This window comes from Cyprinodon tularosa, unplaced genomic scaffold (genome assembly GCF_016077235.1).
Source record: "Cyprinodon tularosa strain WSP-4 unplaced genomic scaffold, ASM1607723v1 ctg207, whole genome shotgun sequence".
Taxonomy (NCBI): Eukaryota; Metazoa; Chordata; class Actinopteri; order Cyprinodontiformes; family Cyprinodontidae; genus Cyprinodon; species Cyprinodon tularosa.
The window spans coordinates 1,006,540-1,024,862 of NW_024038767.1; the positions used below are offsets into that span (position 1 = coordinate 1,006,540).

General features: G+C 39.3%; 1 protein-coding gene across 1 annotated transcript; it reads right to left on the minus strand.

Moving 5' to 3' along the window:
• Window positions 1-1,161: 1,161 nt before the first annotated feature.
• Window positions 1,162-17,826, minus strand: wdr43 (WD repeat domain 43). Its single transcript, XM_038285162.1, has 18 exons — window positions 17,580-17,826; window positions 15,573-15,707; window positions 15,179-15,300; window positions 13,504-13,624; window positions 13,292-13,410; window positions 8,872-8,974; window positions 8,717-8,781; window positions 8,390-8,549; window positions 6,975-7,061; window positions 6,742-6,867; window positions 6,512-6,661; window positions 6,313-6,399; window positions 6,175-6,206; window positions 6,004-6,067; window positions 5,794-5,907; window positions 3,753-3,822; window positions 1,938-1,996; window positions 1,162-1,846 (listed from the first exon to the last, which is right to left on the minus strand). The coding sequence occupies exons 1-18, from the start codon at window positions 17,784-17,786 to the stop codon at window positions 1,727-1,729; spliced, it is 1,941 nt and encodes a 646-aa protein (XP_038141090.1). The 5' UTR covers window positions 17,787-17,826; the 3' UTR covers window positions 1,162-1,726.
• Between the last annotated feature and the right edge of the window lie 497 nt (window positions 17,827-18,323).

Here is an 18,323-nt window from a genome sequence, read left to right on the forward strand (position 1 = left end):
GGCCGTCCTACGTGCTCGTCCCCATTTTCCCTTACCGTTGGTGAGTCTGACATGGTTGAAAAATTCCAGATCTTCTTTTAGAAAGTAAGCTTGGATGAGCGACGCAAACAGCAGCTTTCAAACAGAGCGTGCACGAGGAGAAATGGGCTCATTCATGCTCTCACATCCATTTAATAGGCCTTTCCTACCGGTTGTTTTTTTTTTTTAAGTGGAGAGGGTGTTTTCAAAAGTTCTTTAAAAATCGTCCACTATACCTTTAAGACGTTTGTTACATTTCATCTGCCGAGTTCCTTTCAGAATGAACCATTTTTAGGGCTCTATCCCTTTAATGTAAAGCTGTAGATGAACACATCCCTCCTCAAAGCTTAATCTGCCTCAGTGGCTGCAGACAGATGGATATTAGATGATGGTGCATGTTTGATCCAGAGCAGAAGGGGTGGAGCCTATTGCACAACCAATAAGGATGCAGAAAGCAGTGGAGTTCCTGCAAGTCATGGTTTGTTTAGGAAACACCTGAGAAGTATTTTGGTTGCCAGAAGAATCTGAGAAAAACTTTGATGCTTATAGAACTGGCATCTCTATAGGAGTGTAAGTGGGAATTAGCACCACGCTAACCGTTAGCATCCATGGTTCAGTTTAAGTGGATTATATGGAATTTACAGCATATATTACTGTCTGTAATAACTTCTGTAAATTAATAAAATAATTATACTTTATCCAAGTATGATAAAACACTGGAAAAAATCTAAATCTAGATAAGTCATTATTTCTTAAAATAAGTGCATTTGTTCTTGAATTAAGAAGCTAAAAGAGAATTTTGCCAATGGATCAAGACAATGTAGATTTAAAATAAGAAAACACAAATGCATCGTCTTATTTCAAGTGCATGTTATATAATTATCTTATTTTAAGAGTAAAAATACTACCTCATTTACCTACTCAAATTAAGGGTAAATACACTTAATTTAAAAAAGGTTTACTTCTTTCTAGATCGTTTTTCCAGAGTAAAAACTGAGGGGCAGTGGCAACAAAACTGGGGCTATTGACAAACGATACAGAAGACATAAATGACAGAAAAAAACCCATAAAGGTCATTTTGCATAATATTTCCTCCTAAAGATGAAAAACTGCTGTGAAAACAAGGCAAGAAAAGAAACTTGATTTAGGAGAAATAACAGAAGTTTGTTTAATCCCAAAGATTTGTGTAGAGGGAAGAGCTCGTACAAACACTTCACTGTACATAAAGATTTACACAGTGTGGGACGGCGACGAACGATGTCGCCTTTCAGTCCCACTTCCTGTATCCTGTACATCAGCCGGGGGGGGGGGGATTGGTCTCCATCCCGGCTCCACCATAGCGCCCAGTTTCCTTTTGTTTGCTTCAGAGTTCAATTAAACCAACCAGAAAAGACAGTTTATATTCTGAACTATATTGAAGTAATTAAGGACACATTTTGGAATGCAGAGGACGAACCTAACGGCAGCTCTAGTGGGGGTGGGGGGGCACAGAGATGAAGATCTGCATCAGCTGTAGTTTCAATGGGTGAGAAGAACCAGCAATGGATGCAGCCGTGAAGGAAAGGTCGCCGCTGGAAGGCGTCCCTTTATTTTGTAAAACCAATTTTTCTTTTTCCTGATAATAAAATCAAAAGGCTTGAAAATAAAATGACAGTTTATATATAACTCTTTAAAGTCCGTGTGGTGAATCATTGAAATGGTTTTGCTTTCATTCTTCTTCGCTCTCGTTTTCATGCTCCATGTCCTCCTCGCCGTTCGCTTTGGCTTCTTCTCTTCTGTCAGGATCGTCGTCTTCGTCGTCCTGCATCGCCTCCTCTTCATCCCAGTGCTGTGAAAATAATATATAAATAAAATCCTGTCAGTGATGAGCCTAAAGTCTTTTTCAGGATAAACTGCTGTGATAGGGGAGCCTAACTTACATCTGAGCCTTCATCTGGAAGAGCTTCATCAACAGAGGCGTCGTCTTCGTCAGACGACTCTACAAAAGGGACAATAAATGAGCTCATGTGTGATGAGAGGAATGCATGTTATTAAAAAGCCCTGCAATGATGATAATATGTGGAAATGCTGCAATATATGCATCTCATCTTTAGCATACTGGTGAAGTCACTGGTTTCCAGTGAGGATTCTACTGCATTAAAACACAACTGACTAAACTATGTTACCATTTAAAACATTATTTCCTCCCTCTTGGAACTTTAAGCTCAAAATGGATGAACTTCAAACAATCCTTTGAGATACGGGTTTAGCTTACAGTGGTTATGATGATGAAATAGCCCTGATATATTGCTTTAATCTCTGCTGCCAGATCAGAGCTGAATTCGCAGACAGAATTAACAAACTGATGAACAACAGAGCCAAAGGTCTGCAGAACAGAGCAACGTTCGGGACATGTGGCCGACCAACGCTAAACTTAAACTTAACGCTAAACTTAAATCGATTCCTTTACATTTTTGCAAAATCGATGTCTAGGGAATGAGATTGATTAGATTTATAGGGACGCATGTTACGGTTACATTCAAATAAGCAGGAAAGATGCACTAAAGATGACTTCAGACAGCTGGAAATAAAGCCAATAGGTTGACTGAAGACATTAACAAATGGAGGCTGAGCAGCGAACACCCTGCAGTTACAGACAACGCTGCACATTTGGTTTGTTCATTGAAGATAATTGCAGCTCAAGTGTCACGTCTGCTCGCTGTAGTGAGGCTTCACTTTTTCACTTTTCACAAACAAGTTTGGCTTTATGAGACAGTTTTGTTCACATGTCAAGTTCAAACTGTCCGATTTACAAGTTTGCAGTTTGTGTTTAATGTGACAGGAAAATAAAAATAAAATACATGAGTATTTTGAAACACAGTTGAACCACTTTCACTATTGTAAAAACAGATCGAATCGAAATTAATCGAATTAGAACTGTATGAATAAAAATCAAATCGATTCAGGACCAAAATACCCAGCCCAACAATAGACTAATGACCAGTTGGACGACGACACAGCTGGGAAACTGAATCAATTAACAGTCAGTTGACCAAACCAATAGACAGATGCTTCATCAATGGTCGACCAAATGGAAGGGTAGCCATCTAAACAGAGAGCTTTAAAAAATGGGGGGGGGGGGGGGGCTATACAAATATACTGAGGGCTTAAAGGTGTAGTGGGGGGATGTTCTGGGTGGATCATCAAAATAAGTGGTCCTCCTAACTGTCAATCATTCATTCTCCACCTTTAAAGGGACATGGACACAAACTGGTGAAGACCAACTAGAAAACATTTCGCTTTGTTCTGGCTGACATCAAATCCTGCTGAAGTTTATGGTAACCATGAGAGTTTCCTCTATGAAAACGGCGCATTAATGAAAGCTGCATGGAGAGACAAGGAGGGACAGGAAACAATGGAGAAATAGAGAAATTTCTCCTGTATTGATTTCAGAGGAAAAGTCGCTGGCTTAGAGACCTTAGTTCTTCAACCATGATTGGTCTCTGATCTCAAAGTGAGAAACGAGAGCGACGTCCTGCTCAAAGGGGACGATCTGAGACACAACAGTAAGGTTGCCAGGCAACAAGCTTTACATTTACAGGCAGAGAGAGATCTTTTAAGAAAAGGAAACTAAACAGATGCTGAAAAAAAGTTTCTATGAGATCTTTGAAGCGGCGATCTGAGGTCGTTAGGTGAGAACCGGGCAAAAGCAGAAGGTGATTTAAAATGCAGAGGATGAAGAACTAAACACTCACCTTCCTCATACACCAGTTTAGCTGTATGGTCGACCTCTGACACAGCGTTGCTGCTGTCATTTGCTGCCACCTAGTGGAAGAATTAGGAACAAAGTGTTAGAAGAACAGCTAATTAATTTAATTAAATGTAAGCCAGCAGTAAACCAGACAGAAAACTTCTTACATGGAGGAGACGATAAACCAGTTGTTCTAAAGGCTCTACATGTTTTAACCACTTAACTCACAACTCGTTGATTACCAACAACAAATATTAAATTTAAACTTCCACAAGTACGAGATTTTATTAAGAAATCTTCACCATCTTTTTGTTTTAATTATTCATTTTAAGCTTCCTGTTATATTGTCTTTTAATTATTTTGTTATTTTTGACGACCGTGTTGCTTAAATGAATTGGCCCTGGTGGGATTTTATTTTCTTTAAAAATAAACATTTGATGCTCGTTTTATGGAATCCGATGCAAAAGGATTTAGAAAGTCTTTTTTAACCTGAAACTATTACCAGAGCAGAAAGTGAGCTTCGGTTTATGAATAAAAGACTGTTAACCAAACTACAGGGAGGAGATCATCCTCACACCGTGTCTCACTGAGAAACGAGTCTTTCTGTGGAATATTTCATCAACAGTCCAAACAGCTTTAGGACGATCGTAATCAAATCAAAATGGTTTCTTTCCCATCTGACAGGAAAGAACAACTTACTTCCTTTACACCACAGACAGCAACATGTGTGAAAAGGATCAGTCACCCAGTTTACTGTCTGAGGCTGATCGTCCCTCCGGTCAGCAGCTGGGGGGTCAAAGCCACTGTGCTTCTGCTCAACCTGAACCCAGACGATCCGCGTGATCCAGTCTGTGTTTTCTATGTGACAATGATCTGTAGCATCGCTCACTACACCATCAAACGGCTCGTTACGCCTGACGAACAGACATTGGAGCTGTCCGTCACAGCGTCCGCAGCATTTATCGTCTGCGCAGCGTTCCCCCATACTGGCCGCTCCAGGGGGGCAAATTCAGCAACAGCTTCAGGATGACAACGCCACACCTCACGAGGAAACGGCTCCTTTACAACTTCAAAGCCTCTTCATGCTGTTTGAGAAGGACAATCATTTCTTTCCTGGAGTTTTTCCACATCTTCAGGGGTCGACGTTAAGGATTTTCACATTTCATTTGCCCAGAAACTATTTTTCCTTGCCCAGTATAATGTTTGATAAATATAGTTCCTAATATTCATTTTTGTATATATATATATCAATGAAACATGTTTGTTTTTTAAATGTTTTTTGTAATTCAGTATTTTTTAAGTTTCCAGGTTCCTGGTGTGTATCTGCATGGGTCAGATAATGAACTCCAGCCTACATTACCGTGTTAACATGCTTTTCAATCCTTCCTGCTCATTCTTTTCTAACTAAACTTTGCTTTAAACTGTTGTGTGCTTGGAAAAATATAAATTGTAACGTTAAAAATCTAAAAAAAAAACTTGACAGGTTAAAAACTTAAGATAAATCACAAGACAGAAGTCAATGTCACAAATGAATAACTTATTTTAGAGTCCCGGTATGTTAATACGAGATAATACTATTAATATAATGTGACTTTTCTAGAGAATCATTAAACATAGTTATTTTATTCAGGGTTTCCACAGTCTGACATCATTTCAGAATTCCCTGACTTTTAACGGACTCAGGATTAGTTTTCCCTGACAGAATAAATGCAGCAGTTTGTCGTTTTGGTAACTACATCAAGAGTAGGATGTTTAACCAACATAAGAGTTTCTGCAAGAAGCATCTAGGGAATTAATATAATTCTGGGCGTAGAAGCTCAAAATGATGTAATTTGGCTGCGCAGACACCTCAAGCAAAAACCAAGCTTTAAGCTTCATGAGTTTGATTTAATTTCCATCTACCTAAAAGCTCACAGGATAAAGATTTAACTTCCTGGTGGTAAATGAAAACATTTTCCTTTTATTTTATTTATCCTTCAAAGCATCTTTTGCTTGATTTTAAAGTATTTAAAAATGCTTTCAGATGGAGCAAAGATGAAACCCACCTGCGTTGTTAGGAGATGCAGCTTTCCATGCAGCTTTGTCAGTTTGTGGAACATCTTCACTCGGCTCTCAATCATGTGATAAAGCACCCCCAGCTGGGCGACCAGGTCCGGCAGCTGCAGAGGAGAGGATGGAAACGGCTCAGTGGAGCAGATCATTTAACAGCTGACGGGTTTATCTGAGCACCAAAGATCGGAGTGATGGGGGCTCACCGATGCCAGGTATGATGTGTGGTGCATGAGGACCGCCTTCAGCCATCGTACCATCAGACACGCCCTGCAGGAAGGAGCAGAGATGCTCGTCAAAAACCAGAACCTTGGATTTATTAGAGATAGGAAAAGGCTGCAGAGGACAGCAGCAGCAAATCAAAGTGTTGAGCTTACGTCAAAGGGTGCCCCTGGAGCCTCTTTGTTAGCTATGAACGATATAGAGGAGAAGTAAAGGTGTGAGTGAGATGCTGAGGAGAAATGTGTGCAGGTCTGTGTCTCTAAAGGGTTAAAAGTCATATTTATTATTCTTACCTCTTCAACTAACGGTATAACGGCAGAGAGAGGTAACCTAGCAACCGTCTTTTTTATTAACACATCTTTACGAGTCTGGAAAACTTTCTGCAAAAAAACAAAAAAAGATTCAAATGAGCAGAGAAGCATCACTCCATCCTGAAGTTAAAGATTTTTATTAGTAATTACAGGTTAACAGTAGAATGTAAAGGAAACATACGTTTAGGATGTCGTCATCATTGCTCTCTAGGCCCTGCATCAGAAGAACGGCAAAGTTGTCCGTCTGTAACGAAGCCGTCGCTCTAGAAGCTCCTTTTTGGCTGGAAACTGCTTCCAGGTCGATTTCACCGAGTCGCTCAGCTATGGACAGCTGGAAGGAAAAAAGTTGCATCAATGGGGAAATCCAAATGTTTCCTCGCCCAGATGTTCTGCTGTCGGCGGAGACTCTACCTCCTTATTGTCAGAGTCTTTTTTCCTCTTTTCCGTTCCCTGTTGAGCCGCCGTTAAAGGCGCCGTATGACCCGGCAGCCCTGGAACCAAAACTTTGCTTTTCGCGTTAATAACTGGAGTTTTCACCTGGAAAAGACGAATCAAACAGATTAAGAGTCTGGAAATGATGACTTGCAGCAAAGTTTTCTTTTACTAGAATAATAAAAAGGAAAAGATCAATAAAGCCTGTTTACCTTGGAGGCGGTGGTCTCCATGGAGAGGGACAGGCTGGTCTTCACGTCTCGTGTCAAACATACGTGTCTCTCCGCTGTGTTGATCTCCTGTAAGTGCAGAAGAAAGACTGGATGGTAAACGGACACTGAGCAGAGTTTAGGGAAAAAAGGGCTTTGGTTTGGTTTAACTCTGTTAAACTGTCCTTTAAAAACATTTAGATCAACTAAAGATGCAAATTCATGTCTTTATGTTTCTACAGTTAAAGTACAAAAGGAACAAATCGTCAATTCTTTGATTTCTCTGCAAAGAGGAAAAAAAGGAACTAAAGTGGAATCAGAAATAAAATCCTTTGCATCTCTGGTTTCACTCTGAAACTAAAGAAAACTGTAAAAGAAACTAAAAAAATAACTACTGTAAACACTGCACTAAAAATATCACACACAAAAAAAAAAAGATTATCTGAATATTTTTCTAGGCCTCATTTATAAGTGTTAAAAAAAATTTACCTTTAGATTAAAAAAAAACTTTTGGTTCATTTTTTTCCAGTCCTGATTCATACTACGTGATTTTAAAATTATTTTATTTTGAAAACTAACCCACAAGTAAAAAAAAAAAAAAAAAATCTAGCAGAATCTCAAAAGTTCACAGAGGACACAGCAGTAGAGTTAATAGACCAACTATGAGAGAGAAAAGACATTACAATACTCCTATTGTAGGTTGTTGGTTTAAAAACTAGGAGAGGCTTTCTGATTGGCTACGCGTCACATTGGACAGGCTGCGTCCTCGTCTGCTATGATAGACGATGGATTTCTCTGCTTTGCAAATGTTGGAGTCGGGAAATATTTCCAAGCAGACCTGATTACTTAAAGCACCACTCGTGAAAATCAGTGCAAAAATGAGCACAACTATCTCCTCATGGGAACCAGGCTTTATAGCATCTCTAGTTGATTTTACATTTCTTCAATGCAGTTGAATCAAAAATACACCAAGGAATAGTAATACGATGAAATCTATTACAACAATCTAAGCAATTAACAAAAAATAATATATAAAATCAGAAATGTGTAGATACAGCATCCTAGGGGTGTAAATCACACCCATCATGGCGATTCGATTCAGTATCAGTTTCCTGACCAAACCATTCGATTATTTCCACCGTGTCTGTCTTGCCTATTGTTTCCGTGTGTGTTCAAGCGGAAAGAGGGTGTGGCTAAAGGAAGCGAGGTAAGATTTTAAAACAGGTTTAGCGCCACCGCAGCACGGGAGTCAGAATTACATCCAGGAGCAAACGGATAAAAATAGACTGGAGGAAAAAAGCAAACCAAAAGAACCTAACATTAATCGATACTCTTTCAGACGTGCTCCGACGGATCGGATCGTCGGTTGTTGCATCGATACAAAACGATTATTATTTACACCCTTACAACATCCTCACCACTTTCTCCATGACAGGCTGCAGATGGTTCCCGTAAGCGAGCATCACGGCCCTCGGATCGGCTCCAAGCGCCGCCGCCAGCAGCGGGATGGGACTCGGGGTGTCCTGCGTGTCAGACATCTGCACCGAACACGACGGCGACAGCGGCTTCTTGCAAGGCCTGTGTGAACACTCCTGTTAGTTTTACACACAACGCTGAATTGCAACTAAAACATTCAACCATATGAGAGAAATTCAAGCATTTTCATTTTTGACCGATGCAGCGGCACCAGTTTTCTTCCATAAAAGGCTCCAAAATGAACTATTTCTTGTTTTTAACAAGCTCACCCATTTAAAAAGTGCTCAAACAGATGCAGTTGTCCATCCTTACACACCACCGCCAGCCGTACAGCCTGCAGCAAACAAAGAAAAACGTCCAATCAAATATAAACAGAATACAGTTTCTCCAAAGATGTGCGACACCAGACGGACGGCGCTCCGACCTCTTCTTTGCTGCTAGATGGGATCAGATCGATGTGTTGAGGTTCATCCGTCAGAGTGAAGGAAACCACTGAGTTCTTGTCCTTCCTGTCTTCTCGCACTTGCCTTTAAATCAGACACAGCGAATGAGAACCAATTCATCAATCAGGATGTTTAACCAACAGCCTGATCCTATTAAACACAGAGTGAGAAACATGGATTCCTTTTTGACATCAACAAGTTTCCAAGTTGGTTCACATTTGACATGAACGTGTGACTGGGTGATATGGCCTCAAATCTATTTCACAATAAAGCAGGAAATGCAACTGATCTATTTATTATTAATTTATTAAACAATCAGATTACATTTTACTTGCAATTAAATATTCAAGTCTTCTACGCATTCAGATTTAAACATTCAACGTCTCATTCAACAGGAGAAAAATGTTTCCTCTCTTCAGGGTTCATAAAGGAACGAGTAACTAAGTAATTTAATGCTTTTTAATGCCATTAGAAATAATTTTAATACCTCCAACAAGTACCGTAATTTTCGGATTATAAGCCGCGACTTTTCCCCATTTTTTGACCTTGCGGCTTATATAACAACGCGGCTTATCTGTGGACTTTTACAGCTAACGGCCACTAGGGTAATACCTAAATCTATAGATTTTACCATCCACCATGTTGACGTCACATTTGATTCAACACAAGTACGGTAGCCGCGCGCTCGGGAATGCGGAGGTCCTCCGGAAGCAGACTTCTACAACGAGTGGTACGAGACAGAACGACAGCGAGAAAGACGGACACTGCGAGCAAGAGACAGTTTGTGTTAAACATAAAAAACCCACGGCTTATAGTCTGGTGCGGCTAATAGTCCGAAAATTACGGTACCCATGACACTCTCCGATATATATAGTAGGGTTGGAACGGTTTATGAAAACCGTCCGAACCGTTCGGTTCGACTGTCTCGGTTCGGTTGGCGTGTGTTTCGTTCGGTTCATGCGCTGCTCCTTTTTCTCATAGGCGAAGCGTTTCCACTCCAGAGCAGAAGGTGGCGGTACTGAGACCAAAGCCAACCACCAGTAGTAAACAAGAAGAAGAAGAAGCGAAGCAGCGTAGCCGGGTGTAGCAGAAAAAAATCAGTTGTTGTGGAGAATTGTGTGGGTATGGCGAGTGGGAAAGAACAGGAGTTGGAAGACGCGCCAGCAGCACTTTATAGGTCTGCTGTATGGGACCACTTTGCATTTAGAGTGACCTACGATGACGGCGGAAAGAAAGCTGTGGATAAAAGTGCAACAGTGTGCAAGAATAGTGCAACACGTTTTGTTTTTGCTATGTCATTGAGTCCCCCCCCCCCTTATTACACAAGGTTGTTTTTTTTTTTTTTACTCTTTAAACTAATGGTAAAATAAAAACAGGTTTGCAGTATGAAAAAGGAAAATCCAGTTTGTAAAATGATTGGCAGAGCATAACCATTAGGGCGCAGAGCTCTTTACCTCCAGAGGTGCTTTAACAGACCACATTTCATGGGTACTATTGAGAATTAATGTAAAATCTAACTGTACAACGATTTGGTACCCAAACACAGTTTGGGTACCAAATCAATAAAGTAATTAACACGTCCCCCCCCACCCCTCAGCAGAGACTCTGCTGCACCTCTCTAAAATTGTAGGTGATCGCAGACAGTGCCGCAGAGAGGAGGCCTCTGATTGGCCAAACGACTCGTTAGACCCACTAGCAGAGCGAGGTGCGTGAGAACCTGGGACCCTTTTTCCACCTGGATCCCCGCTCTTTTTGGCCCTCATGTCCCTCCGTTGTCGCACAAACTTCCCCCCCACTTCCTCACCTCCTTCGCCGTATCTAGACCCACAGCTAGTTCCTGATTGGCCCTCTGGCGTTATGACGTGGAATAACATAGCGCAGACCACACTTCAATATTGGGCATAAATCAGAAATATTTGCGACACACTGCTGCAGGAGGATAACCTGACTAGGGCTGCAACAACGAATCGATAAAATCGATAAAAATCGACTTTTAAAAGCGTTGGCAACGAATTTCATCATCGATTAGTCGTGTCGCGCGATTATTGCGTCATCCGCTGCGCCGTCATCACTGCCTCTTGACTGAAAGAGGAAGGAAAAAAAATACGGCAGAGCGAGTCAGCGCCGCAGGAGCAGTGTTGCCAACTCCGCGACTTTTCAGACCCCTCCAGCGACTATTTTTCAAAAAAGCGACTAGCGACAAATCTGGCGACTTTTTTCTGTGTCACTGGCGGCTTTTAGAGACTCTTACGTGAAAGCATGTATCGTTCCTACTCTGCCGTGGGGCGCCTCCCCCACCCCAACCGCGTTTTCCCGCAGGAGTCCCTCTCAGCGCTGCAGTCAGAGCCTCAGCGTCCAGACTGCAAATGAAGCGCGCATGCGCCGGGATTGGCGGCGCAAATTGATCACAATAATTAAAATAGCCTGCGCTTTGTAAAGCGAAAAAAAAATGATAACATGCAACTTTTTTCAAAAGAAGTGAACATGGCACGGAACCACCATGTTTGTTTGGTTTTAAAGTGGGGAAACGTAACGTTAGTTTCTCAGGTAGCTCATCTGATGCTTTCCTTACCGTGTTAGTAGGTTACAGACAGTGATAAGGTTGGCTACTTATTTTACTTTTAATTTCATTTGAACTAGCTTAAGCAGCGTTTACATTTACTTTATAAATAAATTAACTTGCAAATTATGAGGGCAAGACTTTTAAAGTTTAAATCTGGCAAAGATAAAGTAAAGAAGATCCTGCAATTTATAGAAGTAAAGCAGAATAAAATCCAGCAAGATCAGTAATATGTCAATTAATTATCTGCCACATTCCCATGTAAATATCTGTCTTTGGAGGATGTGTTTTTTAGCACCCCTAGTTCTCTCATTTTTATTCCAAATACAATTTATAATTTGAATCACAGGGCTATTTTTATCTCTATGGTTCAGTATTTTCTCAAGTAGCAACTTTAACTGCTATACTTTCCTGTCTTAAAAGGCAGAACTCTTCTAGTCTAAAAAAACTCATTTGTTGAAATGGGGGGGGCCTATTGTTTGAACCCCTTAGGGGCTTTAAAAACAAAAATGTCTTTTTTTGCGCTTTATGAAACAAAGTAGCCTATATTTTGTGGATGTACAGCTACATTTCTCAAGTAAGTTTGCGTAGTTTTAACACAAACATTTATTTTTCATATTGCACCAGTACAGTTAATGAGCAACCTGTACTTGTGTGCTTGTTTGTTCTGTCTATAATGTTTATTTTGGAATAAAGAGGTTAATATAAAAAATATTTTTGTCCGATTCATCGATTAATCTAAAAAATAATCGTCCGATTCATCGATTTTTAAAATAATCGTTAGTTGCAGCCCTAAACCTGACCTTTGGTCACAGTTATAGAAAGGAAAAATAAATAAAGGACCACATCGTCCCACAGTTAAACTCACGTTTACTTTCAATGTTTGGGATAAATTCCTGAATATTTAGACCACTGAGCAAATCTCCCTAAAGAAAAACAAGTTTCTGAAACAGGTTTAATGCACTGAGGGATAAATGTTAGACTTGTCCTGTGATCCAGTCGCTCCTGGACATTTTTAGGCCATCATGAAACGGCTGTAATGAGGATGAGATCTTTCTGGTTCCCAGGAGGAAAAGACTAGATGGACAGATGCAGTGAATCAGGATGGAAATGGGTAGAAAGTGGAAACATTTATAGCTGCTAAACTTAAGCTTTAAATGGGTTGATATTAGGGCTGGGCGATATAGAAAAAAAGCTTATCGATAAAAAAAAATGCATATGATCGATATTGATAATTATTGAAAAGATTTGAAACCATATTTTATGTGCAGCTCTGCCTGGACATTTTATAATATTGTTAAATGATTTAATTTTAATAAAGAACACAAACACAGACTTCCAATTAAATTTTTATTTAACCAACTTTTTTAACCATAACAGAATTGTTTTAAAGAAAAATAACTGAAGAGACCTGAGTTATGTTATTAAATACTGACAAAGAATAAACTAAAGTGACCAGAAAAGTGACCAAAATAAATATAACAAATAAATAAATGGACAACCCTTCTTTGGAACAATTTCCTCCGCCTCTCCTTGCTGCGACATCTTCATGTGCTCTGTGTTGTGGTTTGAGAGGGCGGCGCTTGGTGACGGCGTGCCTGGGTCCGCGATTGTGATTGGTTGGGAGGAAGCAGTGACTAGCATAAACCTACATGCTAGGCTACAATGAGAAGGAAGGAAAACTGCGTTTCTTTATCAAACTTTTATCGACTCTCTTTTTTTCTATTGCGCCACACGTCTATCGATCAATATATCGTTATTGAATTATCGCCCAGCCCTAGTTGATATAAAATAACTCAATTTGTTATTTCAGAATCATCTTATGATTGTCATCAACTCACCAAACACTGAGGAGTCTGTCGTGAGCTGCTCCTGACAGGAAGTAAAGGCCATTGCTGTCAGGAGGCCGTGACGTGGCAAAGCGCAGGGTCGTCACGGCCGTGGAATGGCCTGTGAATTTCTGCAAAGATGACGTCACAGCAGAGATAATCAAGATAAATTATACCTGAGAGCCTACGGCACCATCTTTATGCTTATTTATGAGGAGACTCACCCTGTAAACCTCCTTGGTCTCCAAATCCCACATCTTGATCACATGTCCAGCTGAGAGGAGCAGTTTCCCATCGGGGCTCACAGATAAACTGGTCACTGCAGCGCGGTCCGCTTTCCACTTACTGTGGGGAGACGACGTTAGCCATGAAACCAACCGAGACCAAAACCAGGCTTTGCTAAGATACACGATAAAAACTTCAGCAACTGGTGATTATTTTACAAACAAGTAATCTGTCGATTATTTTTTATTTTTTGATTAATCAGATTAACAAGGTTTCTTAAAGAGGATGTTTTATGAAAATAAACCAGGTGAAACTAAAACTTGAGGGGTTCTGGGTAGAGCATATTGACAAATTTACTTTTTTCTTATCTTAAATAAAAATATATATATATTATAACTGAATTGTCCTGTCAGCTAAAGGCATGTTTTACAGTTTCTATTCTCCAGTTAAATATTATTTGATTACCGTTCGTTGACAATTATTGGAATGATTGATGAATCCCGTGTAATTGTTTCAGCTCTGCTTGAGAGAACTTTAAAGTTTGTCATCACTTTGATAGCAAAAAAAAAAAATCTGCCAGTCTGCTTTCACCACTCTGGATAAAATTAAGAGCAGATACAACTTTCCAAAGGAGTCTGGGGAAAAACAAATCAGTGTTTTTCTACAGGAAGTTCTTTGATTGCAGATTTTGTAAAAAATTGAACTTAGCTTGTAAAAAAAATGATGGCGATGCAACAAGGGCTGATTTAAAACATACAGGAAAACAGTTCTTAGGAGCAGACGAACAATTAGCTTAAAGAAAAAAACAAAACACAGATTTCCTTCACAGATGCAAATCCAGAATCAAACTGTTGCACCAGTGTTTCCCTCTGCTTGTTCTTTAATTTATGAAGAAACTTAACAGCAGCTGAGAGCAGCAGGAAGCTTATTAGAAAAATAAAACTCTACAGGTGTAACTGGTGAATCTGTCAGTGAGTGCATCTTATAAAACCTGAATATAAAGTCACCATAAACTTCAGAAAAAGGCTAAACTGTTAAACTTTAAGGGGAGTTAGTTAGTTTCTTTAGTAGGAAGTAGATAAAATAAATGACACCTTGGGTGTTTTCTTGCACTCAAACTTAAAACTGCTCCATTGTTTATAAGCGAAGCATAAGAGACAAACAGCCACAGAACTCAAAAGCTGCCCCTTTATGAGGCATTTTTCAAGGTGGTGGTTGTTTTTATTTCTATGTCTCAGAAAGAAAGCCCTCTTAATCCCAAAGGAAAATCTTTAAAAACATTAATTCACACTTTATCCACAGATGGCTGCTGATGTAAACCCTGGTTATTTTGGTTACACAAAGGAAACGGAGGGAGGGTAGAGAATCCCTCCTAACCTTAAAGGATCCTGCAGGTAAAATGCACCTTTGCCTAAATATCAGGGACGTGATTTAGGATCAAATCATTCTCGTGTTTCCTGTTGGCTTTCCCAGCTCTTTCACTTAAGAAAAACTATCCATTCCAAACAACTTTAAAATTAAACAATCGGCAAAAAGATGCTAATTCCACAGACCAGGAAGAAAAAGTCAATGAATTAAGCTCCTTAGTTTAGAGCACATCTTAATAAGCAAATCTCTTTAAGCCAAGTTCTTCCCTTCTTCCATGTGTGCAATGACCATAAAGCAAACACTGACCTCCGTGTTTTCCCGCTCTGCAAGTCCCACTCCACGATGTTTGTGTCGTCTGAGCCGCTGTATAATAAGCTGTCTTCAGGATGCCAGTGGACACAGTTCACTCCCCCACTGTGAGCTCCATCCTACCAAGGAGAAAATTATTCACAATTTAAACTCTGAAAAAATTAAAAGGACACCTCAACTCCTATAATATACAACAAAAAAATCTACGGGTCCGATTAATTGCAGAACATAAAATGTAAAAACATCATGTCTAAAATTTCGAAGCAGAAAGAACATGTATAGCTGAGCATTGCAGGTAGTTTTCTTCATGCTCATACAGCATCTAAAATAAAGATATTTTTTATTGTAATCAGGAAGAATGGAGTCCTCGGGTGAAGTTTCCGGTACGTACCAGAGTACAGTGCAGGGCTCCCTTGGCCGTACTGTAGATGAGGACAGTTCCAGCCGCTGTGCCCATAGCCAGCAGATCCGCCTTCTCCTCCACCTGCGCCGCCTCTGATTTCCTCTTCTTCCTCTGTGGCCCCTCCTGAAGATCATTTCAGTAACATATTGCATCTTACTGACAACTTTTAAAAGATTTATCAGGTATTAAACCATTAAACTGCTTCTAATTTTACATCCCCAACATTAATAACATTAATAATTATCAAGATAAAAGTCAAATATCCTGCCAAGCTAACTTGAATTTTTTTCCATCTTGTGTTTCTATGGAATAGTTAAAACTAGGGCTGCAACTAACCATTATTTTGCTAATTGAGGAATCTGTCCATAATTTTTTTCCCAATCAGATAGCAAAAGGATCCCTAAAAAATTTTCTTTATAGAAACAAAAACTTTTCTTCTTCAGGAGTTCTGGGTAGAGCATATTAACAGACAGAAAACAGAAAAATGAATCTTAAATATAAAATATTTATGCATTTTCTGCTGTTTTGGTACAATTATTGCTGTAAGGTCGCTCCGTCATGCAAAGGCATGTTTTACAGTCTATATTCAAGCTTACGATTAATCAATTACTAAATAAGTTGACAATTATTTCAATAATTGAAAAATTGAAATTAATCCAATGAATTTTCCAGCCCTAGTTCGAACCAAAACAAATTCAGAATTTAATAAATAAAGATTGATATGGAATGTAGAAACAGACGGATTAATTTCTATTATCTTTATAACAATATTTATTCCTTCCTTCAGCATTGCTGGACTATAGGATCATTTAAAGGGTTTTTAAAAAGTTTTTCCAGCTGTCATCAAACATCATCCTCTCCTCCAGGCATCATTAATAAATCCATGAACCTTCTTTGTTGCCATCTTTCCTTCTCTATATTCTTATTACAATAGAAATCACTTTATTGTCCCAAAAAGGGGAAATTCTGCTGTTTACAGCAGCAAAAAGATTATAGAAAAAATTCTCACACAAATATGGACCTCAGAAAAATGTATCAGAATAACACAATAGTGAAGAGTTAAAAGATAAACAACAAAATACTGTAAAGTGTTTTTAGAATATAAAACTGTCCACCTAGAGAATAAATGACCAATATACAACTATGTTTTTTTTTTACAGTAATGGATATTTTAAAATAGCAGCAACATCAGAGATGTGCAAAATGACAGCTGCGTGTTATTTCACTTATTAAGGTAAACTGAGCTATTCTGCTTCTATCAATACATCTAAAGCTCATACATATTAAAATTATATTCATTAAAAACTACTATATTTGATTAAAACTACATTTTTTGTAACAAATTACTCCCTTTTTTCCTAATAATTAAAGTGATTTTTCTTTTTTTTAGCGTTTACAAAATGCTCAAATGAAACAATGTCCCAAAGTTGGTGATATAAAGGGTTGATCAACTAAACACTGCTGCTTCTAAATGAGAGCTGACAGCTTTGCTGGAGTTATAAACACTGATCACCGGCAGATTATAAACTTTAATTCAGAGTATTGTTATTGATCTAAGCTTAAGTTTTACAGGATTTTATCTGAAATTCTAGTTTCTGCGTTTTAATAAACGTTTGAAGTCCATCGGGCTAATAACTCAAATAAAGGGTTTATAAAGCTTTAATGTCAGACACGGAATAAAAGCGGATGCTTGTTTTAGTCAAATCAAAGTTTGAAGCACTAAACCGTAAAATAGTTACACAAATCGCTGTAGATATTTTCATAATCACCATGTGGGGAAACATGTGCGTCCAGGCAGCTAACGGAGAGAAGCTGCTTTGCTCCATTTAAGGCAAATAAAAACTGTGTGGAATAACAGCAGAGCCAGCATACTTCATTTAATTCGTTTTATTCAACCTGCATGTGAATTCTTATTCTTATTTGAAACGTTTGATAAGAGTATTTTAAGTGTTGTAGGCCTGGCTAGCTGCAGCAGCTAGCAGCGGTGTCTCCTACCTTCACCGTCCGGCATGGTCCCCATGCTATGCAGGTACAAGTAGCGCTTAAATGGGCTGAAGGCACGAACTCCTGCTGAAGAGTTTTACTGTCGGTGTTCCAGACGCGGAGTCTGCCGTCCTGGGCACACACCGCTAAGTACTGCCGCGATTTAGGTGAAAAAACGCAAGGGAGCTGCTGCGGGAGGCTACCGTCGCCCGCCGCCATTTCTGCAACGCTGCTTTGCTTCTGCTACGTGCTTCACTAACCACGTGCTGCGTCACAGGACATGCGCATTAAGGTGACAGAGGCGCCCGCTTCTCATTGGCTGAGCTGGACAACAAGGAGACGTCATATGGAGGGAAGGGAAATAACACGTCAGCGCCTCCGCCATATTGGTAGTGGCATTTCCACCTGCATAGGAGTGTGTTAAAAATGCAAAAAATGCGCTTCTGACAATAAAATAAATCCTTTTAAGCCATTTAAATAAAAAAACGTTTCACACACTGACACACACACACACACACACACACACACACACACACATATATATATATATATATATATATATATATATATATATATATATATATTATACATATATATGTATATATATTTCAACGTGCCCATGTCATTGAGAGTTAATGATCTGTCTTAAAGTACCATGTTTTGTGATTTAAATTAAGAAGGATTTATTTGCCTCTTCAATAATCTTCAAAGCATTAAGAGTTCAAAACACTGATCTCTATTTATTCCCTGGATTGC